The following is a 26,343-nucleotide window of genomic DNA, read 5'->3' on the forward strand; positions in this document are numbered from 1 at the left end:
TTATAACTATGTGAGGTGGTGGATGGCTTAATTAGTTTGATTGTGGTGATCATTTCACAATCTATACATATATCAAAACATCATGTTGTACACCTGAAATATACAATTTTTATTGGTCAAGTATACTTCAGTAAAGCTGGTGAAAAAATTAAAATGCAGATTCTAATGCAGAAGGTCTGATTCAGAAGGTCTGGGATGGGCCTGAGAGTCTAAAGTTCTAAGAAGCTTCCATATGTTGCTGGTCTCTGAACACTGACTTGCAAGGAGAACTGTCTCCTAAAAATTGACACTTACACAGGAGTTACAGAGAATTGTACTGATAAAGTATAGTCAATATAGAAATGTAGTAGGAGAGACATCTGGGACATGCATTCAGGGCACGCTGCTTATTTACTTGCTTGGAATTTGAAAAAGCACACTGCCTCATCGGTCCAAGAATGTGGTTGCTGTGTGTGACTGATCTCCATCACATAATCAAACGTGATGGACTGCTGCTATTAGAAAAATTTCTAGCAGTTAATATTCCTGGGTCCAAATGTATTATGTTATATAAAACTGCTGGAGTGAATAGGGCCCTTTCCCCCAGAATTCTGGTAGGTAACATGCAAAGTTCTTGGCACACTTTGATGTTTTCATAAATAATATGGTAAATCAATTGTGAAAGAAAAAAATTCTGTGGGCTTTTGCCCCTGAGCACCAATCACATAGGCGGTATGTTGGCTGCTGTTCTCCTGGGCACTGACACTTTCTTGGTGATTGTGGTGAAAATAGCTGTGATCACCTCCTGAGAGGCGCAAATGCTCTCAAGTGACAGCAAATGAATATTTGTTTTCTTCTGTTCTGAATATTCCCCTCCTGGGAATGCTGTTTGCTCTGTTCTGTTTACTGGCATATTTGAAAGTAATAGCAATAATTTAGAATAACATCCCTTCTGAAATGCCCTATTTGAAAACATCATATTTACCGATTTTGAAAGTATGAAAACTGAACACAGGCAGCCCCACTGATCCCATTCTGTGGAAAATGTCAATTAGGAGGCTTTGGAAGAGGTGTGCACCTTGCAAATCAGCACTTTTTAATGACATTAGCTTTAGCAATTAGAATGGTTGCCTTCTCAGGAGCGCTAAGTAGGTGATTTCTTCCAGTCAGCTATTCCCAACTGTTGTTTCTAAGGGCTTCACTTTCAATCAGTCATCGAGGCCTGTCAGTTTGGCCTCTGTAGTGTTTCTGGGATCTGTTTCTAACTGTTCATTCCCACTGCAATCACCTTTTCATCTTCTCTCACCTGAGCCATTACGAGAACTTGTTAAATGGCTTCTGCAGCTCCAGATTCACGCCAGCTCTAGTGGCTCCCATCTCCCGCTGCTGGAGGTTCTCCAAAACCCAAACCTGCTCATCCCATTTCCGTCCCTGAAGACTCATGTTGACTTTACAGTGCCTACAAGCTAAATGGAGACTTAGAGCACAGCTTCTACCTTCTACTAGCCAACCTTAGGGGTCACTTTTGATTCACCCCCTCCCCTAGCTCCCTAGACTCTGCTTGCCCAGACACTTGGATATTTTATTAAGCACAGAGTGCATTGTCTCATGTCTTTGCTTAGGCTGGGCCCTCTTCCTGGAGTCTGTTTCACTTATCCACTTAGAAAGCCCATTCTTTTTTTTTTTTTTTTTTTTTAACATCTTTACTGGAGTATAATTGCTTTACAATGGTGTGTCAGTTTCTGCTTTATAACAAAGTGAATCAGTTATACATATACATGTGTTCCCATATCTCTTCCCTCTTGCGTCTCCCCCCTCCTACCCTCCCTATCCCACCCCTCTAGGTGGTCACAAATCACTGAGCTGATCTCCCTGTGCTATGCGGCTGCTTCCCACTAGCTATCTATTTTACATTTGGTAATGTATATATGTCCATGCCACTCTCTCACTTCGTCCCAGCTTACACTTCCCCCTTCCCATGTCCTCAAGTCCATTCTCTACGTCTGTGTCTTTATTCCTGTCCTGCTCCTAGGTTCATCAGAACCTTTTTTTTTTTTTTTTTTAGATTCCATATATATGTGTTAGCATACTGTATTTGTTTTTCTCTTTCTGACTTACTTCACTCTGTATGACAGACTCTAGGTCCATCCACCTCATACAAATAACTCAATTTCATTTCTTTTTATGGCTGAGTAGTATTCCATTGTATATATGTGCCACATCTTCTTTATCCATTCATCTGTTGATGGACACTTAGGTTGCTTCCATGTCCTGGCTATTGTAAATAGAGCTGCAATGAACATTGTGGTACATGACTCTTTTTGAATTATGGTTTTCTTGGGGTATATGCCCAGTAGTGGGATTGCTGGGTCATATGGTAGTTCTATTTTTAGTTTTTTAAGGAACCTCCATACTGTTCTCCATAGTGGCTGTATCAATTTACATTCCCACCAACAGTGCAAGAGGGTTCCCTTTTCTCCACACCCTCTCCAGCATTTATTGTTTCTAGATTTTTTGATGATGGCCATTCTGACCGGTGTGAGATGATATCTCATTGTAGTTTTGATTTGCATTTCTCTAATGATTAATGATGTTGAGCATTCAGAAAGCCCATTCTTTGTCATTCAAGAATTAAATGGTATTTCCATAGGAAAGCTTTCCTGAGCATTCCTTCCCCAAAGAGGAAATCTCCTTTTTCCTTTATTCTCCCACAGTACCCTGCTCAAGCTTCTTATAGATCATCACTTGTGATGCAGCCTAACTACTTTATATGTCTGTCTGCCCCACTAGACTGTAGGTTCTGAAACTGAGGTCTTATTTCAGCCTACCTTATATACCTCAGGCCTCTAGCAAAAGATCTGGCATATAATAGGTGCTTAATGAATAGTTCTTGATAGGTGGATGGGGAGGATGGAAAGACAGGTAGATGGACAAATGAAAGAAAGAAATGGAGAGACTTAGTCTTCCTGAATGATACAAGTTATGTGCTTATGATAAATTAGGAGAAAAAGTAGGATATATGTATGTACATATATACATACACATGCATACATCTACACATAATTACACATATACTGTTCACAGTATGACTCTAAAGCTATGAATCTCTCTTATTAAGCAATCTTTAGCAGCAATAGGACCTAATAACTTTGTTTTGTTTTGAAATTTTATTTATTTATTTATTTATTTATTTATTTATTTTTGGCTGCGTTGGGTCCCCGTTTCTGTGCGAGGGCTTTCCCTAGTTGCGGCAAGTGGGGGCCACTCCTCATCGCGGTGCGCGAGCCTCTCACTGTCGCGGCCTCTCTTGTTGCGGAGCACAGGCTCCAGACGCGCAGGCTCAGTAATTGTGGCTCATGGACCCAGTTACTCCACGGCATGTGGGATCTTCCCAGACCAGGGCTCGAACCCGCGTCCCCCGCACTAGCAGGCAGACTCTCAACCACTGCGCCACCAGGGAAGCCCAACTTATGTTTTTAAGGACCGGTATTTTCTTTTTTTGGCTTGGACCTAATTCTGTACTCTCTCTTTATTCTAGAATGATAGAGGTCTTCGACTTGTGGCTAATTCAATGGTGTGGGTTCCAGAAGGCGGGATGCTGCAGATTACCAACAGAATCTTACAGGCTGAAGCTCCAGGTGCCAGAGCCTCAGAAATCATCTACAAAATTACACAGGACCACCCCCAATTTGGTAACTCTTTTTTCCCTTGTCATGATTTCATCATTGCGTTCAACAGTCTTGGACTTGCTTTTGTACAAAGCCACACAGCCAGGGTGTGTTTCCAATGAACTCAGCTTTCTAATACCCCACGCATCCCCTTTAAAGACAGAACAATCACAATAGCTATCATTGCTATATACAGATTATTGGTATGCTAAGTAATGTAAACATAGTATATAAACCTAAAATTTAAGTTTTAAAACAACTTCATTTTACAGAGAAAGTAACTTGTTAAAAGTCACCTGGCTAATAATATGTCAATACAATGTCAAAGCTCAGGCTTTCAAACTCCACCTTGTGTCCCGCCCAGAACATCGCTGCACTTCTTCTTGAGACTTTCTTTTTAAGAAAAGACTTTACATAAAAACATTTCTCAAGATATCCATTGTTACTTCCACTTCTAGCAAGATAGTAGAGTATGATAACCCATCATCATCACCTAGAAATGATGGATAAAAGAGATTCAGAACTATAAGGCACTCATAGCTGACCTCCTAAGAGTACAGAGAAATCTCCAAGTGCCAGACACAGAGAAGGAACTGAAAGCCAATCTGGGCAGGAGCTGATGGCAGAGCTTGCCTGAGGGGTTGTGTGTGTCTCAGTAACCTGGGGGCTTGGGATTTAATGCCCGTGCAGAGACAGAAAGTTGGAATTAAGACAAGAAGCTCACTAGCACAGAGAGATGGCAAAGAAATTTACCTGTGTTTCCCAGGGCTCAGAGGGAGCAAAAAAAGTCTGCTGAGAATTCAGAAATTCAGGCCTGTTTCTCCTGAAGAGCCAAGGTTAAATTATACTGTGTGCATAGTCTGAGAAACCCAAAGCTGAGGCATTAATATGAAAATTGACCTCAGGCCAATGATACTTCCTGGGTCCCTTGCAGAAACTAGTAGAAACTGCTGTGGAATGTCCACCCTCAACTCCAGACCACACAAGATTCTCACAGATAAAACCACTGAAGATTAACTCAGAATTCAGAATTACAGAACATATGAAGAAACAATGTATAGTACCATAACTAACACAAACAAGAAGATTAAAATCCCAAGGTTTCAAATGAAGGAACAAGCTTACAAAAACTATGAAATAAGCATATTTAAAAAGATTTAAAGACACAAAAGAAGGGATCAAAACTGTAAGGAGATGACAAAATGCTATAAAAATAAAAACAACAGGCAGGTAGATTTTTTAAAAGAAATAATCACCTGAAAATGAAAAATATATTCATTAAAATTGCTTGGCGTGATAAATAGCAGAGAAATAACAATCTGTTTTTCCTCAGGTTTATCAGATTTTTTAAATTATATATTTTCTGTGGTGAGGAAAAAATTAACTTTTGTACTATTTAAAAATAAGTATAGAGTCCACAAAGGCATTGAAAAGCATAATCTAATCAAGAATTGATAAAATTATAAAACAGTCAGTCTAGCTGGGCTGTCATTTATTATAGTTGCATAACCTTGAGGAAAGCAGGTGGACCCCCTTGAGCCATAAGTTTCTTTGAAAGATGAAGCTAGATAATTTTTTAACTTTTTATTTTAAAATAATTTTAGACTTACTGAAAAGTTGCAAAAATAGTACAAAGAGCTCTTGAATATCCTTTATCCAGCTTCCCCCAGTGTTAACATCTTACATAATCATAAGGCAATAATCAAAACCAGGAAATTAGCATTGATACAATGCTATTAATTAGTTCACAGACCTTATTCAACTTTGCCGTATTTCACCCACTGATTTTAAGCTAGACAATGTTTAAGTCCTTTTCAGCTCGAAAAATCTTTGACTGGTTTGATGTATTAAATTCTTTACCTTTGTCTTGAGCATTAAAAGTCAAAAAATTAAATTTCTTAAAGATAGCCCAATATCCCAATATTCCGTTTAAGTATTAAATAGAACAATGCGGAATTAAGTGATTTTTTTAAAGCCATTTCAGCTTGCTAAATGCCATGTAAGCCTGATTGTGACCTTTCCTACTATAACTCTCTTAATTAACTTCTTCCTATGAACATAATCCTATTTCTGTGTGTTCAGAGCTCCCTACTGGTAATAATCAAATCGCATTACCCTTAGGAGCCATTCAAGAGTGAAAAAGGAGGTGGGAATGAGAAGCCCACTTAACGCAAATCTTTTTTTTTAATTTATTTTTCATTTTTTTGGCTGTGTTGGGTCTTCGTTGCTGCGTGCAGGCTTTCTTTAGTTGCCGAGAGCGGGGGCTACTCTTCTTTGCGGTGCAGGGGCTTCTCATTGTGGTGGCTTCTCTTGTTGCGGAGCTCGGGCTCTAGGCGCACAGGCTTCAGTAGTTGCAGTGCACAGCCTCAGTAGTTGTGGCACGCGGGCTCTAGAGCGCAGGCTCAGTAGTTGTGGCATGTGGGTTCTAGAGTGCAGGCTCAGCAGTTGTGGCACACAGACTTAGTTGCTCCACGGCATGTGGGATCTTCCCAGACCAGGGCTCGAACCCATGTCCCCTGCATTAACAGGTGGATTCCTAACTACTGTGCCACCAGGGAAATCCTGAGATTCTAATTCTTAATACCTATTACATTTTCCCATTAAGTTTCTTGGTTAAAATATTGAGTTCAGTATAAAGGAAATCACTAGTAGATGTTATTTTCTGTTTTTTAAGCCTGGATTTTCACATATTTAAAGAGTCATCTCCTTGATTTTGTCATACTATGATAAAAGCAGAGGTGAGGTATTACGCAGAAGCTCTCACCTCTATGGAGTGAACCCCACAAAATATCGGTATTTCTCCCTGTCTACTTATGGGCTTGGCACAAAGGTACCTTGTATTCATCATACCCAGTGCTGAACTCTAACTCTTCATCTTTTCTTCTACCAGCTCATCCCATTAGTGGCATCGCTTCCCTACACATCACCCAACCTAATAGGTAATCATCTGATTCTTCCCTCTTTCGTACCCTTTACAGCCACATTTGTCAAGTTCTGTTGCTTCCACTTCCTCAAAGATTCTTGTATCTGTTTATGTGTTTCCAATCTTACCTCTGTTGCTTTAGTTCAGGTTCCCATCTCTCATCTGGATTTTACAGCAGACTTAGAGTTGACCAAACTGTCCACATAATTGTTAGCCACTATTGTTATCATTTTTATAAAATAAAGTCCAGCCCCTTTAACAGAACTTTAGTGTATATTCTGTGTTCTAAATCAGTTCATGCCATTAACCTACTGAAAATCTCACAGAGGCTCCCAGTTGCTTATGGGGCTGATCGCAAGGGGGAAGGAACTGCATCTTACTGATCTTTGAGTCCCCCACTCCAAAGGGCTAACCACAGTAGCTAGCCCTTAACAGGTGCTCACTGACTGTTTACTGAGTTGAAATTAATGGGATTAACCAGCATCCTATGATTCCTGTTAATTTGCATAGTATCGCAATGGTTTTTTTTTTTAATCTGAAAAATAGGTTTATTTCATTAGGACTTGTTAGGAAAATTCTGCTTTGCCTTCCTATTGTAAAGCAGAATAGCCAGGAAATTGGCATTTGAATGTTTTCTATTTTTCTACTCTCCACATTTTCACTGTGGAAATCTCCTTTCAGACTATTTTGCAACTACTCACATTCATAAACAGTCCACATCCTGGGAAAGCATGTTTATTAGCAGGATCTTATGAACAGAAGTTGAACCAGGGAGAGATGGGTAATGGAATTGGTGACTTAGGTGCAAATGAGAAACAGTACAAGAAAGAAACTAGAGTGAGTTGATTCTACACATGATTATTTTAAGAAGAATATTGATGTTTTTCTATTACTTCAGTATTTCATCACTATCCAGGATATTATGTACATTTTTAGCTTGAATTTAGTGCGTATAAATATTAGAATGAGTATTTCCTTTGAATAATAAAACAAATTTCTCTGGGGTAATCAAAGTGCACTATCAATTGCCTGATATGCCTAGGGCACTAAGATCTGGGTATCCTCCTACAGAACATTTAAAAGATGTATGCAGTTTCTCTCTCTCTCTTTCTTTCTCTCTCTCTCACACACACACACACACACACACACACACATTCTTCTCTCCCTCTTACTATCTGAGCGGTGGAGAGACTTCTTTCAGATTTATTGTTAGATGCATTTTCACGAGAACGTGGCTTCTGTTTTTAGCAGTTCATCCATTCTTCTCCTTGGTCTTCACTTGAAGGCATATTCTCCTTGGGAAATTTTGATTGTTTCTATAACACCTTTGTATTTTCAATCTCACTTTAAGAAAATAGTAGCTTCAGGTGAAGAATAAGCAATAGAAACAGATTGGTGGTGTTGGTGGTGGTGTTTAGATTTAGATTTCATTGCTTCAATTCTAATAAAGCTTAGAAAATGAAGGAGGAGAAAACATGATCAGTTATTTATCAAGGTAATTGTTGGTCTGTGAACATAAAATAACCATGATGGGTAACAGAGTTTCATGACCAGGAAAATGAGCTTCAGATTCAAATCCCAGCTCCTCCACTTTGGACTTGCATGACCTCAAACAAGTTATTGAACTTCTCTGAGCATAAAGAACTTTGTCTTTAAAATGGAGATGACAATAGCATCTTCAGAAGGATTAAATAACATAATAAGGATAACCAACATTCTTTTTAGGCACCTATGAAGTAGGTACTATTATTCTCATTTTACCAATGAGGAACAGAGACTTATAATACCTAAGTAACCTCACCCAGCTCTATGTGGTGGAACTGGGTTTGAACCACTATGTAAAGTGCTTCATGCAGCGCCTGTCATATGCATTCAAGTGTTAGCTATTATTATTTTCATTGTATAGAACTCTTCCAAGGATGATTTTTTCTGAATTTTTTCTAATTTCCCCTTGTGTTTACAACAAAAAATTTCCTGGTTGGAAAACATTTTCTGTTCATAGACAGCTGTGGGTAGAAATGAATCCATTCGATGCCCAGTATTTGCAGTGTTCACGACGATTTGGGTCTCCTTATATAATTTTAATAGATAAAAGTCAGTAACTTCATACATGAATTGCCCTCGAATGGCGTTTAGCTCTTTTAATTGAAAGACTGGGAATTTTATGTCTAAAGGTGGATTTTATGATATCTATTGAATTCTGTGTTAATATCTTTTCCTTCACCTTGGATAAAAATAAAGAAGCACATCATATCTTTTCTGTTAAAGAAAAGTGGTAGAAAAGGAGACGAGAGCTCTGATTTACTTTTACTTTTCCCAGGGGTCCTCACTAACTGTGTGGCTTTCCTAGGGGAGGTGGTCCTTGTGTTTAATATGCCTGCAGACGGCCCCGCAGACGAAGGGCAGCACCTTCCTGATGGGAGGACAGCAACTCCCACCAGCACGTTCACCCAGCAAGACATCAACGAAGGCATCGTGTGGTACAGGCACTCAGGGGTCCCAGCCCAGAGTGACTCCTTCCGCTTTCAGGTACCCTCTGCTTCCTGAATCTTCTGATGTCTGGATGGTCTGATGAAAACCATCACCCTTATTTATAAACAACTCAGGTCATTTTCTGTGATTGCCTGAAAGTCACATTTGGGAGAAGAAAAAAATGTAACTAGTAGCATTGAGAAATTTTTTTTTTAATTTGTCAATTCAGCCTTCTGGGTGTCTCTACAAGCAGAGTCATTCTACAACAAAGAGGTATATAATAGATAATGGCTAAAGAGTTTGGAAAAAAAGTGTTTTCAAAATGTTAAAATACCTCATGGAGAAAAAAAATCTTATTTTCTTTTTTCAAATGTTTTTGGAACATTTACCATCTTATGATAAGGTCATGGACTGAGCAGCCAAACCCACTGGGTTCACGTTTCACTTCTGCCATGTGCTAGCTTTGGGAAAATTACTTGGGCAGAATCCTTGTGCTTCAGTTTCCTCATCTGTAAAATAGCATTACTGTAAGGATTTAATGAGTTAATACATATAAAGCATTTAGAATACTGCCTGTTACCGTGTAAGGGTGTGTGACTACCATTTATGGAGATTGGTCAAATACCAGTGCGGTAGACTGGATGTTTGTGTCCCCGCCAAAGTTCAGATGTTGAAATCCTACCCCTCCATGTGATGGTATATGGGGGTGAGGCCTTTGATTAGAATTAGATGAGGTCGTGAGGGTTGTGCCCTCATGAATGGGATTAGCATACTTACAAGAGTCATAAGCGTGATTGCTCCCCCTCTCTGCTGCCCGCCACGGGGATACAGTGAAAAATCAGCAGTCCACAACCCAGAAGAGGGCCCTCACTAGAACCCAACCATACTGGCACCTTGATCTCAGACTTCGAGCCTCCAGAGCTGTGAGAAATAAATTTCTATTGTTTATAAGCCGCCCAGTCTATAGTATTTTTGTTAGAGTAGCCTGAGCCAACTGAGGCAACCAGACTATAAGGTTGGTTTAATTTATTCTGTCAATAAATTAAAGAGCAAGAAATTATTCTGGGCATATTCCCTGACTACTATGAAGTACAATTAGAAATTAATAATAAAAGGGCAAAAAAAATCAAACCATTTGGAATTCCTTAATAATTACTAGTTCTAAAAGGAAATCAAAATGGCAAACTATTAAGAAATTTTGATCAGGAGGAAACAACTTATCAAAACTTAAATGATGTGGACAAAGTAATACTAGGAAGAAAATCGATGGCCTTAAGCTCTTATTACTGAACAGAAAAGCATGAAAATTAATGGACTAAATATTCAACTCAAGAAGCTGGAGAACCACAGAGAAGCCAAAGGAAAGCAAAAGGAAGGCATTTATAGAGGTAAAAGAGGAATTGACTAATTATAAGATGCTAGAATTGGTAAATGAGTACAAAACCTGAATCTTTGGAAAGACCCATAAAATTAGACAAACCTCTGTCAAGGATAATTTGGAAATAGATAATGGAACAGAAACACAAAGGAATGAGGAAGTATGAATGAGAAAGAGCATTTAAGCATAGATACAGAAAAGATTTGGGGAAAGTGTCAGGGAAAATATAAAGAAGCCCTCATGGTGATCCGCCAAAGCAACATTACAATCCCTCTAAGTCTGAGCCATTTCCTTTGTCTAGGAATCCAGTAGGGGATAAACTACCATGATAGCTCACCTTGTTAAAATTATCATCCATTCTGCTCCTGATGCCTGGTGTGTACATCTTCATTGTCTGACTAATTTATATTGTGTAAAAAGTGTGCTTTCCCAGAGAGCTAGTTGAAATAAACCTGGAAACAGTTAAAATGAGATTATACTGAGGACACTGAATGTCCAATGAGTGAGCAAACATTATGTGCCCTTTGCCCAAGTTAATTTTTCAATTTTAGCACCTGGGGACTCAACAGTCCTCAAAGAATGAGTCAGAATGGAAGCAAAGACCTGAATCAAAAGAAGTCACCTCAACAAACTAGAATCCTCAGATTTGCCTTTGCCTTCATCACTATGAAGAACATTATCAGTTTGGAGCATTTCCCTGGAAAGTGATTCTCAGCACCTGCTAAAATGATATTTGATTGCTTTTGCAAGTTGGTTACTAAGTGGGTTATTATAAAATAGCAAAAGTTACTGATTTTTGTAAACAAAGTCGCTAGAGTTTAAGACTCTAAACACATCATTACTTAGAAAGTGGTTCCCTTTGGAGGGTCTTCACACATTCTGCTCAAAATGTGTTTAGAACTCCTACCTGAAATCTCCTTCAAAATCTGTGGGATAGTCTTTAGAATATCCTCAGTAGTGACAGTATATCATCCTTTGGAAGTGGATTTTAAAACAAAACCCTATAGCCCAAAGTCATTCAGAATCGTGTCTGGTAAAAAAGAAGAGTAGCAATTATTTTTGGTTAAAACAAGGAGTAATTATGAAGTAACAAGCTCAGTTTTCTTACATGATTTGTGAACCCCCTCTGAAGCATTTCAAAAAGTACATTTTGAATACTGACAGCATCTTTATTGCAAGTATGAAACAACTCTCTGGGATCATTTTCTCTTGGATGTGAAGGTTTTGGTGTGTTTGTTTTTAAAATCTCATGGTTTGATAGGCTTATCTCATATTTCGATGTGAAACGACACAGACACTGTAGCTACATGCTAAAATAAATGGTTAGCAACTTTCCCCGTTCATCATTTTTGTGTCCCTTAGGATTTTAGACTATTTTAAAAAGATGCCGTTCTAATGATTCTTCTCTCTTGTCCCTTTTTTTTATTTTCTTTAAAGCAGAAAATGCAATACAATGAGTTGTATGGATTTAATTTCGTTTTAATGTTGATGTGCTGTCATGAGCCATCAATGCAGCCCTTCTGTTACTTTGCATCTAAGACTTGGGATTTGTGTAATGCAAGTGGTATTAAAAAATTAGAGCATGGCATAGTGAGAAGAAAGCAGGCACATTTTTGGCAGGGGAAGGAGCCCTGGTTTTGGCATATTCAGATCACGTTGACATAGCCTCAGGGGATGCAATTTGAAAAAGACCAACATATTTTACACCCGTGTCTTTGCTAGGGAAGCTAGAACTGAGTCCGTTGCTTGGTAATCTGCTCACCTCTCACTTCCTGCAGAGTTCCATTCCTTTTCTTCAAGAGATAGGAGAACATATCTTCCCCTTTCCTGATTTCCTAAAGCTTCCAACTTGAGTCATTGTGGTCAGTAGGAAGGTCACAAACCCGCTGACCTGGTTTTAAATACTGACCCTTGTTGGCTATGTGACCTTGACATCTTAACTTTTTGACCTTCAGTTTCCTCATCTGTAAAAAAGGAGATAATAATATCTACTTGATGGGTATTCGGTAAGAAAACTTTTGAAAAGTAGCTAGCACAGTGCCGAGCCCATGACAAATGTTCAGTGAATGATAGCTGTGGTTGTTAATATTATTTATGGTGACACTATAAGATGCCTCCATGGAAACAAGTTGATATTCTGAGGCTTGAGCTCCAGGCGCCTGATGTGATCAAGGTACAGAGAAGACAGTTTTCCTGGAGGGTGTAACTTTAGAAGACACAGAGAAAGGGCTGCTATTCCTGCCTTTTTCTCAGGATTTACAGAACCCTGCCCCCTCTCACATGGAATTAACGCAACTCCACATGGCCACACGGGCCTTAGCAATTCTTCTAACAAGCCTAAGGAGCAGACACGGAAGGAAGGCGAGGTTAAGGGAACAGCAAGGTAGCACCGAGGAAAGGGAGAGGTTGCATGAGAAAAGCATCATTTTTCAGCATTTTTGAAGCAGGAAAAAGTTGATTTTGTGACCACTACCCTAGTTGTAAACGTTCTTAATCTTGCCTTGCAGTGATGAGGCTGGGATTTGTCATTTATAATCTAGGTGTAGATATCTGTGCTGGGTAAAGACTAAAGTGAAATAAACATCACGTATATTGATATAATGTGTTGTGTATGCTCATAATGAGACACTATGTAGCTATCAAAATTATGTTTTCAAGAATGTTTAATGGTATAGCAAAATATCATAGTATTGTGTTAAGTAAACATTTAGAATATACAGTTGTATATAGTTTCACATATGCATAGAAAAAAGATTAAACTGAAATGCAGCGATATATTAGTAACAACTATTTCTAGGTAGTGAAATTCTAGATGATTCTTTTTCCTTATTTATACCTTCCTGCAACTTCACAATTGCCTAAAATGCTTATGTATCTTTTTTATAATCAGTAAAAAAATGAATCTTAAAATATGAAGAGCAGAATGAAAATTGTAATACAGGAGCATACAGAATTCAAAGACAGATGGTTCAAAAGGGAAAAAATAAACACAGGGAAGCATACTCTGCCCACCAGAGGCTCACCAGTGTGCCGTGTCTTTGCAGGTGTCCAGTGCCACGGAGGCTCACGCCCATCTGGAGAGCCGCATGTTCAACGTTGCCATCTTACCCCAGACTCCGGAAGCACCCAAACGCTCTCCAGGAGCATCTCTCCACATGACCGTGAGTTGGGTGGCAGGGCTCATGGTTTCTGCTTGGAGGAGGCGGGTTGATGGGATTTGACAGAATGCTTGGCTCAGAACACGGGCTCTGGGGTCAAAAATACCAGCCCTGTGAACTCGTTTCTCATTGACTTGAAAGAAGAAACTTAAAATTCCCAGAGTGAAAGGAAGGTCAGAGGGAATCCACCCCAGCCTCCCATCCATTGCTGCTGAGCCCTTTTACAGCATTCCAGACAGTCACAGAACCATTCCTTGAGTACCTGGAAGGGATTTCAGGCTTATATCCATTTAATGATGACTATTTGGGTATAATTATTCAGCCAGTTAGAGTTCCATCTAGCTGGAGAAACTGTTATTCTGTTTTAGAAGTCCTGTTAGTAGTTTCCTTTCTATTATAAAAGTTTCCTGGGGAAAGTGACGTCTGTGCTGACTCCAGAAGGATAAGTAGCAAATATCCAAGTGAAGGTTTGGGAGGCAGGTTGGAAAGAGTAGTGGGGTGATGGCAAAAGGCATCACCAGGCGTAAAAACAACACATGCAAAGACCCAGAGGGGAGAGACAATATGATTGTTGGGAAAATTGCAAACAGTTCAGTGAGACTGGAAGATGAGAGAGGCTGAAAGGGAGCGGTGAGCCTGTGGGGTTCTGCGAGCTAGACCACAGAGGAGCTTGTATGCTGTGTGGGAAGGAGTGTGGACACGTGGAAAGGTTTGGAGCAAGGTGAGAGCTAAATTAGTACATGGCGTTTAGTTCAGACAATTAGCAGTTCCACTGTAATCCTATATCTATGGGGCATGTGATGCCAGAACCCCTCTTGTAGACAGAGCCACAAGCACGTTAAGTCCTTGTAAATTAATCATCATGGATCCACATTTTAGTTAGCGCCCGTGTAATTATACTCCAAAGTGGTGTAGCACTCCTGAGCCGCAACAAAGACAGCAGGTAGAGTTTTAGAAATTATGGGTCTGGGGCTTGACAGAGACATAAAAGGGGAAACAAAGTTTTTAATGGATACAAGCTATCAGCATTTCCACCGTAAACTGTAATTTAAAGAAATCATAATTCAGGGACGCTATAAAGTCTATAATTCATCATTCTGACTGGAGGAGCTTGGATCAGAATTTTCTCTAAAGTGTAAAGAAAAATGTGCATACACATTTCTTGCCGAATGCTAATGTGGTGTTATTTTGACTTTAGAGGAAAAAAGAAATGGGCCATGAAGATGGCATCACTCCCGCTCTTTTGCTGAGAACCTCTAGAAACTTTTCAACATACTTAACCTTGAGGGTCTCAGGTTGCATGTTTGTAAATTAGGTCTGTCCTGTGTAATTTAGGGTATCACAAAGGTTAGTCTACTGTAAAATGTGATCAGGTTACTCTTTCATTCCTTAAAATATACACAGTTTATATTTCTTTTGACATTAATTAGGGCCATTACTGTAAGACAGACATACTGTAATCTGTGACAAAAGCACATTCTCAATTCAGTGATTTGGACTCATCTAAGCACATAACTTTTGTACATATTTGGTAAACACATTGTGAATACATATGCTAAATTCATACATAGTATATTCATATAGATATTTAAGGGTAGGAGTCTACCTCTCCAATCATTCAGTTATTCAGTCTTGCACACTTTCGGGCCCCTAATTTATGCCAAGTTCTGTGGAAGACAGTGGAGATTCAGTGATCATATAATACAGTCTCTATTAGTCTATTTTAGACTTAGAGTCTAAAAAGGGAGACAAGAAAATAAATAAACAGTGACAATACAGTAATAAATGTCATGACAGAGACATGGCATGGAAGCAGATAGCAGGGCACCTAGTCCAGCAAGGCATAGGCGAGGTCAGGGAAGGCGTCCTCTAGAAGGTGAACCAAGCTGGTTGAAGTGAATATTATCTCTAAATCAGGGTCTCAAACTTCAGCCTGCGTTAGGATCGCCTATAGGGCTTGTTAATTCACAGATTGCTGGAGCCCACCCCAGAGTTTTCCAATTCAGTAGGTCTGGTATAGGGCTGAGAATTTGAGTTCCTAACAGGTTCCCAGGTGATACTGTTGCTAGTGCTCTGCTCACTACACTTGCAGACCCTCTTATCTAGACTAGAAATAGGGGGAAATTCATTCCAGGCAGAGGAGCAGCATTTGAAAAGAAGATGGAGACACAGGAGAACATAACATGTTTGGGGAATGACAGAGAGTTCAGTTGGCTGGAGCATAAATCTTTAGGTGAAGAAGAAAGAAGAAATGAGAGATCACGGAGGACCTTAAGATGAGATGAAGGAGATTCCAGTTTGTCCAGAAAGGCTGTTAGGGCAAGTAGGATACAGCAGAGAGGTGGCATGCTCAGATTCTCAATCTGAGAAGGTCATTTTAGCTGCAGGGTAGAGAACACCCCAGATGGGGCCAGACAGGGAGCAAGGAGGCCAAGAAATAGGCTACTGAAGTCACCTAGAACAAGAAAGGTTGGTGGCGTGAAGGTCATGCAGTGGCAATAAGGATTAAGAGTTGGTGAGATCTTGAAGAGATACTCGTACACTCATGTTCATTGCAGCATTATTCACAATAGCCAAGAGATGGAAGCAACCTAAATGTCCTTCAACAGATAAGTGGATAAAGAAAATGTGGTATATACAACCACTGAATATTATCCAACCTTTAAAAAAAGGAAATCCTGTCATATGCTAGAGTATGAATGAACCTTAAGGATACTGTCCTAAATGAAATAAGCCAGTCACAAAAAGACAGATAATGCAGGATTCCACTTATATGAGCTAGTCAAACTCTTACAAACAGAAAGTAGAACGGTGTTTGCCCCTGTGGGGAATGGGTGGGGTATGGAGAGAGAAAAGAGGAATTGTTATTCAATAGCGTTTCAGTTTTGCAAGAGGAAAAAAATCTGGAAATCTGTTGTACAACAATGTGCATCTAGTTAACGCTACTGTACCGTACACTTAAAAGTGGTTAAGGTGGTAAAAAAAAAAGTTAGGAGGAGATTAGAGATATTTAGAGACAGTGCTCAATTAGCTATGGAAGAGGGCGAAGCACCCCAGTTTCTGAGCATACAGAGATGCCATTCATTGAGATGGGGAATGTATGGGGACTTGAGGGGGAGGGGGAGGGGTGGAAGGCATGATGCATTCAGTCTGGGCTGTGCTTGTAAAGGGCGTGCCTATTAAGGGCAGGTAGAAGAAGATCGGTAGCTATTCAAGGTGAGTGATAAACCTTTGAGAATCATTAATGGCAGGTAGTGGTTAAATCCTCAGAAATCACTGAGATTCCCCAGGAAGGCTGCACAGAATGAGAAGAAATATAATCAAATACCTGCCTGAATGAAAGTTTGTTCTGCGGCATTTCTGTAATTCTGTTATTCATCAAATCTAAGATCCTTTAAATGGGATCTTATGGTTTGGTATGTAGTGTTCATCAGAATTATATGCATGCCTATATATAAGATGTATACACATATATCATATATATATAAACGTGTGTGATGTGTACATTTAGAATATATATCAAATTTGGGCAAGGGGATCTGAAGACATACATATCACAGCATAGATAGTGTCAGATTCTTCAAGTAAGTTAATAGATTCACATCAACTCCCAGTTCTCCAAGTAATCATCCACTATTTGACTTAGAAGATCCTTAGGGGCAAAATCTTTGATTTATTAATCTTGGTATCTTCCTCAGCATCTAGCACAATGCCTTATATAAAATAGTTGCTTAGTAAATATTTGTTGACTAAGTGAATATTTTCAGGCCTACTTTCACATGGCTAATAATATCTTCTTGTATGACCTTCGAATTCAAACAAATTAATTATATGGGTACACACACACACACACACACACACTTTGCATATCATATTTCCAAGTCCTCTCTTAAAGGGGAAATAAATTCTATTATCTCTTAATGTGAAAGAAGATTGATTATTTCCTTTTTTAAGTGATTGCAGTACTCAGGGTTGGGTCGCCCAGGGTCACCACTTGAGGAAAAGGCCTTTCTTTCCTGGTTTCATTTGCTTCCAGAGTGATTGCTGTAGCAAGAGTTCTCTTAAAACCATTCTTATTGAGGCTAGCAGGGATCCAGTTAGAACAGCTGATCTTTTTGTGATATGGACTCAAGCCTGGGCCTGCTGTATTTGTTTTATGGCTATGGATGTCTGTGTCTCTGTTTTCTCTTGAGACATTTCAGATACTAGTAGAATTATTATCTGCAGTCTCTGGAAATGTCTTGTTATCCTTGGAATTACTGTTGTGCTTTATCTGAGTCTTTCACACTACTTAGCATTTTCTACCTTAGAGCTATTTATGAGTTTCCCCCACTGAAAAGTGAAATTCCTTGAGGAAAAGGTCTATATCTGATTCATCTTGTATCTTCTACAGCTTTTTGCCTGGTACCTTGCACATAGTAGGTTCTTACTAAAAATTTAGTACATGAATATATGAATTAATTAAATGTGTTGAATACATGAATATATGAATTAATTTTGTTGTCCTAACTGAACCATGTGAGAAGACGGTAGGACCTTCATTTTACTTATCTCATCTCATCATTCATGGGTGTGTGATTTCTCAGGCCCGCCATGGGCTTTGCTGCTTTGGTAGAATGACAGTCAACATGGGAAATTCTTTTTTTTTTTAATGGAGGGTGAAATGATAATGTCGTTTATAAATTCTGACCTGGAAGTTTAAAGATGTTAGTCATGCACACTTTGCTATATCTTAAGTGTTCAAATGTTTGCCTCTCTAATTCTTTAGATGACATTGAAATACAATGAAAAAAATTCTTAAAAAATTATCAATGAAGTTGTTTTTTAAAGTATTTTTATTACTAGCTTAATTATTTTCATAATAATATTTTTTCATTCATTCAACAAATTTTTGTCAAGCACTTCCATGTGCGTGTGCTTGGTGCTTGGGGTCCATGAACAAACAAAAATTCATGTTCTCATGGAGTTTACATTCTCCTGGGGGAGGGGAATAGACAATAAGTTATAAACAAAACAAATAAGCAACTCACATATAGCATGTTAGTGAGAAGTATTATGATAAAACAAAAAGTAAATCAGGGCCAAGAAGATTGGAAATGTAGCAGGGGAGACCTAGGTTGTAATTTTAAATAAGGTGGTCAGGGTAGGTTACCTTAAGACAATGACATTTAAAGAAAGACTTGCAGAAGGTAAGAGAGATAGCTGTTCAGATACCTGAGGAAAGAGCATTCCAGGCCCAGGGAACCATTCATTTAGAGGTATCAAGGTAGGAGCATGCCTAGATATTCAAGGAACAGCAAGGAAGGCTGTATGGCTGGATCAAAGTAAGTGGAAGCCAGAGGAATCTGCATGAATTCACAGATGTGCTAAGTGGGCGGATGGGGGTGGAGCAGATTCGGGATCATGTCTGCCTCACGGGCCATTGTAGGGACTTTTGATTCTGGGTAACATGGAGAGCTATTGCAGGATGTTGAGTAGAGTCTAACGTCCTTTTTAAAGGCATCATGCTGGCTGCTGTGCTGAAATAGACTGTTGGGGGAGGGCAAGAGAGCAGCTGGGAGGCCATCGTGGTAATCCAAGTGAGAGAATGTGGCTCCCAGCAGGATGGTAGTAATGTCATGGGGAGAAGTGGTTGGATTCTGGATGTATTCAGAGGTAATATGGGTATTATGGAAACCATTATTCTATAATCTTCCTTTGTTGACAGATAGTTTAATAAAAAAATAAGTGTCTTCTATAATGATTTCTATTAATTTTAGTCTCTCATTTCTTACTGTTTAATTGATAAATATTGAACATTTCAAATGGCCAATATTAAAACTGACTATACTTTGATATAGCTCAACCTCAATATTGCTTTCTTCAGAGGATCAAGTCCTCGCCTTTTCTGCTTAGTGTCTATTTCTATTAGTAAAGAAATAGTATCAACAAATTCTGTAAAAAAAGTCTGTTTTCTTGGCTAGAACACATTTCCCTTTTCTGTCGTCCTAGGTCCATGATAATTCTTTTTTCTTACCACTTTATTGTTTTAGGGACATCTAAATTTTTGAAAATATCCCATAATACTTTGAGAATTTTCAGATATCCTGATGGTTTTGAGATTAAAAGGTGGCAAACGGTACTGAACAATGTACTCACCCTGCACTTTTTGTCCGTGTATCTGTGCCCACACGTGTACACATTTATAGATGTATGCACGCATGCATGGGCTGTAAACACCTTACATAGGGCATATATTTTTCTTTTGTTGTCCTAACCTGTTTTATTTTAGGGTGAGAGACCAGCTGCTATTTGCAATTCTGATTTTCCTTGCTCATTACATTCCAGACCTGAGCAATGACCTGAAATAGGGGGTTGTCCTAACCTGCAAATGCTGCCTCTCCCAGGAGGAGTATGCCTTGGGGACAATTACAAAGCAACTGCAATGTTCAATCTTTTCATTGGTAAAAGGAAGAACACCACGCCCTCCTCCATGAGAATTACTGAGCCCTACTCAATCCTTTCCTAAATGGGAAATTCCTTCTGAAAGTAGCAGAGCTTGAAAGAGCAGGAGAGCATGTCAAACTCTAACTCTTCAAGGGTCAGTTCGGAAGAGTCTGCAATGAGCGGATATTTTTGTTCTGTTTTATTATTGGCATGTGTGACCCAGGCAAGGGGCCCGTGCTCACACTCCTTTTCCATTTTCTCCTCCCCACTTTGTGTTTTTGCTGCTGTCCCCAAATCTCTGTTAGGTCTGGTCACGGAATTCTGAATCTCTCCTTTTTTTTTAATGTTGTCAACTGTTAATGGGTTGTGAAGACACACAGGTGAATGGATTGTGAAAGCTGCACACACATTGGCCTTCAGATTAATTTCACTTGACTAGTTCATTGGGTCCTGAAAGCTAGAAGCAAAAAGCAGTATCTAGTTCTTTTGAAGAGTACAATGGAGATGAAGAGAAATATTGACTATTGTTATGAGCTGTAATAAACACATAATTCTTAAATCTCTGAATTCAAATGGTGAGCCTCTTTGGCCTTTGAGGTGAGTTCATCTTTAGCCATTTGAAACCATCAAAGTTAAAAAAGAAAAGAATGCATCACAGTTCCCACTAGTAAGCTGGGGGGTTGGGAGAAATTCTCACCAGATATAATCTTAGCCTGTTAAATTAGAGGAGCAGAGCTGTAGTGATCCAGCTGTGAATAGTAGAATAGCCAGCTGTGATGGCTCACTTCCACACATGTACCACTGTGAATTCCAACTAGGGAGAAGTGATCATATTGGGACACCCACAGCATGCACCAGCATAAACCCAGGGGGCCAAGGGCAGGGGAGAGAAGGGTCAGCTGGGACGAATCTGCAAGGAGACCAGATCCTTCTGTTGAACTCTCAGAGAAAATTTTGCTTTATGTGACTAACAGAGTAAGTTGATTTTTTTTTTTTTTTAATGAGGTTTGTTTTTGCCTCTGGCTTTTGTTTTCGTCACACTATTTTTTCTTCTTCTCTCTTAAACTTTGTGTAGGCTCGGGAGGACGGCCTGACTGTGATTCAGCCTCATTCTCTCTCCTTTGTAAACTCTGAGAGACCAAGTGGAAAGATAATATATAATATCACTCTACCTTTGCATCCAAGTCAAGGTAAGGCGTGCAGTAAATGATCTTTTGAGTGGTGCTATTGTCTTCTACTTGTTGACCAGCCTTAAAAGCTCTGAATTCTGTCTGCTTCTACTTGTTGAGGATTTAAGGAGTAACAGTTATTCATCACCTCTGTTCCTGTCCTCTGAGTTGAGAACCAATTGAGAGGGAGACACTGTGGCTGGACAGATGGAGATGAATGTGTCAGCTTTGGTACTGACAGAGCTGTCCTGGAGAACATAGTGTGCACATAACTTCATCACTGGATGAGTTCCCCTCCCACTCACAGGCAGAACTGGACAGACCCACGCACTGCCTGTAGGGACAGGGCCTGCCCTGGTGAGGTTCTGATAGGCGAGTGGACCAGACTGAGCATGCGCTAAGGACAAGGCGCTCCGCCAGAGAGCCCAGTGGGGGCTGAGCCACACGTACTCAGTTTCTCCCCCGCGTGGATAAGTCTCTCCTCCTCTTTTTTTTTAACCCAGGTAATAAATGCTGTTTATGACTTCTGTAAGTTTATATAGTGCTCCTACATATGAATACCCTGTGAGCTTCAAAAAACCAAATACGTTTACAGTAGTATTATCGGTCACCCAAATGAAGGGGAAGGAAACTTCGTAGTTGTGAGAATGTGCAAATGTTCTCATTAAGGAGATATTGACCCAGAAGACCATTTAGTATCTGTCACGTCAAATGCTTCACAACTCTGGAATTCCCATCGTGACAAACATGTGTCAACACATGGTTCCGTGCTCTCGTACAGGAGCATGGAAATGTGGAACTACAATTAGAGGAGAGGTGGGCCCTGGCCATCAGTCCCCAGCCTTCAGATCCCTTAACTTTGGGCTCAGCTACCAAGCCTGTGCCCAAAGAGATGTGTGTGTGCCTCACAGCGAGGAGATCAGCTTCTACGAAGACACTTCTGCTCCTGTCTCTGAGGCTGCTCTCCCAAGACCAACCACTGCCTTAGCTATGAGCCTTTCACATTATCAGTTTCTCCCAAGGAGAAATTAAATTTCATTTCCGTTTTGATAAAGTCCAAAGAAATTAAAAGACTAAAAGTCATCCGTCTTCTTTTTTAATCTGCTAAGCCATAGCTAGAGTCGTCCTCCCTGCGTTGCTAGGGTGGAGATGTTCTTTCAGACCAGCAGCCTGAATGGCTGTAGGTCTGTCAGTCCCTCAGAAGCTGAATTAGTGTCCTCCTTTTAAAGAGTAAGTAGGACATGAAAGATGATCATAGCATCAGTTCTGTACCTGCAAAATTTAGAAATGACAGGCAAATCTGCAGCCCCTAAAGCATTTATAACTTAGTGAGAATTGCAAATCCAGATCTTAGAGCAATCAAGATCCATGTTACTATTGCCAAAGGTCGTCATAGAGACTAAGGAGTTTCTGAAGGAAAGAGGGTAGATTGAAAAAAATCTTTACAGCCTCACCAGGAGACCAGCCTGTGCCATTTTTGTAGCGATCTTGACCTTTGAACTTAAACTCAATTGAGAGAATCTCATAATTATGGTACCATGTCTATGACTTCAGAATTCCCAGGTCTAAGCTACATTAGTGGGCAGTAGTTTGCATCTTACTATTGTTTATGGTCAATGGGGCCTAGTCAAGAGTATCTGGGTTTCAGATTTGCCCTTTTCTTGAATAACTGAAGAATAGTGTACCAAGAACAACCTGAGAGCAATTGTTCCTGAAGGATAAAAGACTTCCACCAGTGGGAAAGGCAGCTTTATGGCTCTGATCATTCAGTCAGCCGTCAGAATTACTGTTGATTGCTCATGCCGTCTCTCTTCCTCTTAGGCATCATCGAACACAGGGACCAGCCTCACTCTCCCATCCGGTATTTCACCCAAGAAGACATTAACCAGGGTAAAATCATGTACCGTCCCCCCACTGCAGCCCCCCACCTCCAGGAGATCATGGCCTTCTCCTTTGCTGGTAATGCTTTTTTTCTCTATTTTGAGGCACCCAAGCTACTCCTTGTGGTTCTTCAGGGTATACTTTTAATAACGCCTTATTTTGTGCCTCCTGTATGGCAAGGCCCGAATGGGCCTTGGAGATCTAGTGGTGAGCAAAAAAGAGGCAGGAATCCTGTTCTTGGCGAGTTTGGGGATCCTAGGTATAGAGACAGAATTTGTTCAATAATCCCAGTAATGAACGTTTAATTGCAGGCTGAGATAAGAGCTCTAAAAAGAAGGAAGAATGTTCAGTGGTGGAATTGGATGTAGCAAGACTGACCTAGATTGAGGGTCCACTGGAGGCTGCCCCAGGGAGATATTGACAGAAGAGGGGTGGGTAGAAGCTAACTAGGCTAAGTGTGTGTGTTGGGATCATTGGGAGAACATTCCTGAAGGAAGGGCACATGTCCCTGTGCAGAGACCCTGGGAGGGAGAGAATGTGACATTCTAGGCACTGAAAAAAGTCATTGTGTCTGGAATGTGGAAGGTTGAACAGAGCGGGGATGGGTCTGGAGGGAGAGATAGAGGGCAGACCTTAAGGCCACTGTGAGACTGCAGGGATTTGGAGCCTTATCCCAAGAACAATAAGAACCTGGTGGAGGTTTTAAGATATAGGAGGATGCCTTTTCATAAGGATCTCATTGACTGCAGTGATGGGAGTGATTTGAGGATGAAGCCAGGACAGATGGGCATGTGGATGAGGGGAATCTAGTGAGAAGGATCCTGCCATACTTCATGGAAGGTCCCATGTAGGCGACCTTTGGGATTAAAACCAGGATTTGACGAAGGCACCTTTTTTAAAGAAGAGAAGATTGAGCAAAAGAATAACGACATTTCTAATTCAAGCAAGTGTGTACCCTTCCACTAAGCCAAGATAGCCTTAATCCTTTGCCACCCATTATGTCTCCCCTTGACCCAGTATTCAAAGCTGCTGAGTTTTAAGTCCCTACTCCTAAATATTTCTGTGCTTTGGAATGATTCTAAAAATCTTGAAGCCTGTTTCTTTATGATCTTTAAGATGTATGTGTCACATAACATGATTAATATAGAGTATTATTTTTATATAGTAGCTTTAATCATACAGAACAGTTGGTGATTTCTTATGGTGAGTTGAACACGGGTTGAATAATTTTAGAGTTATGTTTTCAAGTATGGCAAACATTTAAAGTAATATTTGCCATTATTTACTATGCTATTATAGATGCAATTGTCTAGAAAATAATTAACTCCTCAATTAGATTGAAAATCCCTACGCTCTGGGATAGACCTCTTCTCTAAGAGTATCCCCAGTGTTTACTAACTGGATAACTCATAGCCAGTGAAAATGTTCATGGTCCTCTAACCCCAACTTTACAAGACCTACTTTACAAGAAACTCAGGTTATCCTAGGCTTAGAGGGAAAGAAAACATGTCAGCCCTGGTTGAGGTTATTTCCGAATCCACTATGATCGCCTGTGTTCCTAGAGCTTTTTAGAGAGAGCAGACTCCTATCCTGTATAATCTACGGGATAAATGCCACAAGATAAATCTCTTACACTGTTATATTGTGTAAATCAATGTCCCAGGCATCACTATATTCTACAATGGAATTGACCCACCAGAAAGCCTTGTCAGTGATATACGACATCACCCACATTCACCGATTTGTAGGATTTTATGTACTGGTAAAATGGAATCTGAATGAATGTATTGTAAATCACTCTAACTGATGTGATATAAAATTATTCCACTCTGTGGTTCTTTTTGTTACTTAAAATTAGTGTTGGCATCATTAAAGTCAACATAACATTAGCAGACAACCTGGTGATCTTTCCTTAAGTCATAATAATTTAGGATAAAATGTCCTTTACTTTTCTAACCTCTGCCCTATATTTTGTACCTTTCCCATCTATTTCTGACCCCAAAATGTTTAGTATACTGATTTTCTCTCTTCTGTTCTTTCAGGTCTCCCAGACTCAGTGAAATTCCACTTCACAGGTAAAAATTTTAATCTCAATTTTATTAGAAAATGGAATTTTTCCTTCTTTTTGCTCTCTTCATCATTACTTTTAGCTATTTTCTAAGAACAACTTAAAAGTTACATAAGTTTCTTCTAAAATAATCACATGGCTCGTTAAAATAGTAATAGCTTAACTTTGTATTCATAGAAAAAAATAATTATAATCCACCAAGGATACCAAAGATTAGTGTTCTTTAAGCCCAGTTTCAACTTGTCCTAATATCTATTAAAAAGAGGTAATAATGATTAAGATCTTAGACTTTGGATCCAGTCTGCCTGGGGTTCAGCCTACTTTGGAATAGTTTCTTAACATCTCTGTACCTGAATGCCTTATCCATCAATGAGGATAATAAATAATAATTACATATGTGTAAAGCTCCCAAAACAGTGATTGGCACATACAGGCTTACCTCGTTTTATTGCACTTTACTTTATTGTGCTTCGTAGATACTGCATTTTTTACAAGTTGAAGGTTTGTGGCAACGCTGTGTAAAGAAGTCTATCGGTGCCATTTTTCCAGAAGCATTTGCTTACTTCCTGTCTCTGTGTCACATTTTGGTAATTTTTGCAACATTTCAAACTTTTTCATTATTAATATATTTGTTGTAGTGATCTGTGAGCAGTGATCTTTGATGTTAATATTGTAATTGTTTTGGGGCACCAGGAACCACACCCGTATAAGACAGTAAGCTTAATAAAAGTTGTGTGTGTTCTGACTGTTCCACCAACTGGCCATTCCTCTCTTTCTTTCCCTCTCCTCAGGCCTCCATATTCCCTGAGACACAACAATATTGAAATTAAACCAGTTAATAACCCTACAATGACCTCTAAGTTTTCAAGTGAAGGAAAAGTCACACATCTCTCACTTTAAATCAAAAACTAGGAATGATTAAGCTTAGTGAGGAAGGCATGTCAAAAGCCAAAATGGGCCAAAAGCTAGGTCTCTTGTGCCAAACAGCCAAGCTGTGAATGCAAAGGAAAAGTTCTTGAAGGAAATTAAAAGTGCTACTCCAGTGTACACACAAATGATAAGGAAGCAAAACAGCCTTATTGCTGATAGGAAGAAAGTTTTAGTGGTCTGGATAGAAGATCAAACCAGCCACAATATTCCCTTAAGCCAAAGCCTAATCCAAAGCAAAGCCCTAACTCTCTGCAATTCTATGAAAGCTGAGAGAAATGAGGAAGCTGCAGA

General features: G+C 39.6%; 1 protein-coding gene across 3 annotated transcripts in view; it reads left to right on the forward strand.

The window, feature by feature from the left end:
* Window positions 1–26,343, forward strand: part of FRAS1 (Fraser extracellular matrix complex subunit 1) — a 463,649-nt gene that overhangs the window by 320,821 nt on the left and 116,485 nt on the right. For all 3 annotated transcript variants that reach the window (XM_061192401.1, XM_061192399.1, XM_061192400.1), the window contains exons 30-35: window positions 3,518–3,671; window positions 8,921–9,099; window positions 13,465–13,581; window positions 21,080–21,194; window positions 22,995–23,132; window positions 25,097–25,129. In XM_061192401.1, coding sequence (XP_061048384.1) covers window positions 3,518–3,671; window positions 8,921–9,099; window positions 13,465–13,581; window positions 21,080–21,194; window positions 22,995–23,132; window positions 25,097–25,129 — 736 coding nt within the window. The remainder of the gene's footprint in view (window positions 1–3,517; window positions 3,672–8,920; window positions 9,100–13,464; window positions 13,582–21,079; window positions 21,195–22,994; window positions 23,133–25,096; window positions 25,130–26,343) is intronic.

This window comes from Eubalaena glacialis, chromosome 5 (assembly GCF_028564815.1).
Source record: "Eubalaena glacialis isolate mEubGla1 chromosome 5, mEubGla1.1.hap2.+ XY, whole genome shotgun sequence".
NCBI lineage: Eukaryota > Metazoa > Chordata > Mammalia > Artiodactyla > Balaenidae > Eubalaena > Eubalaena glacialis.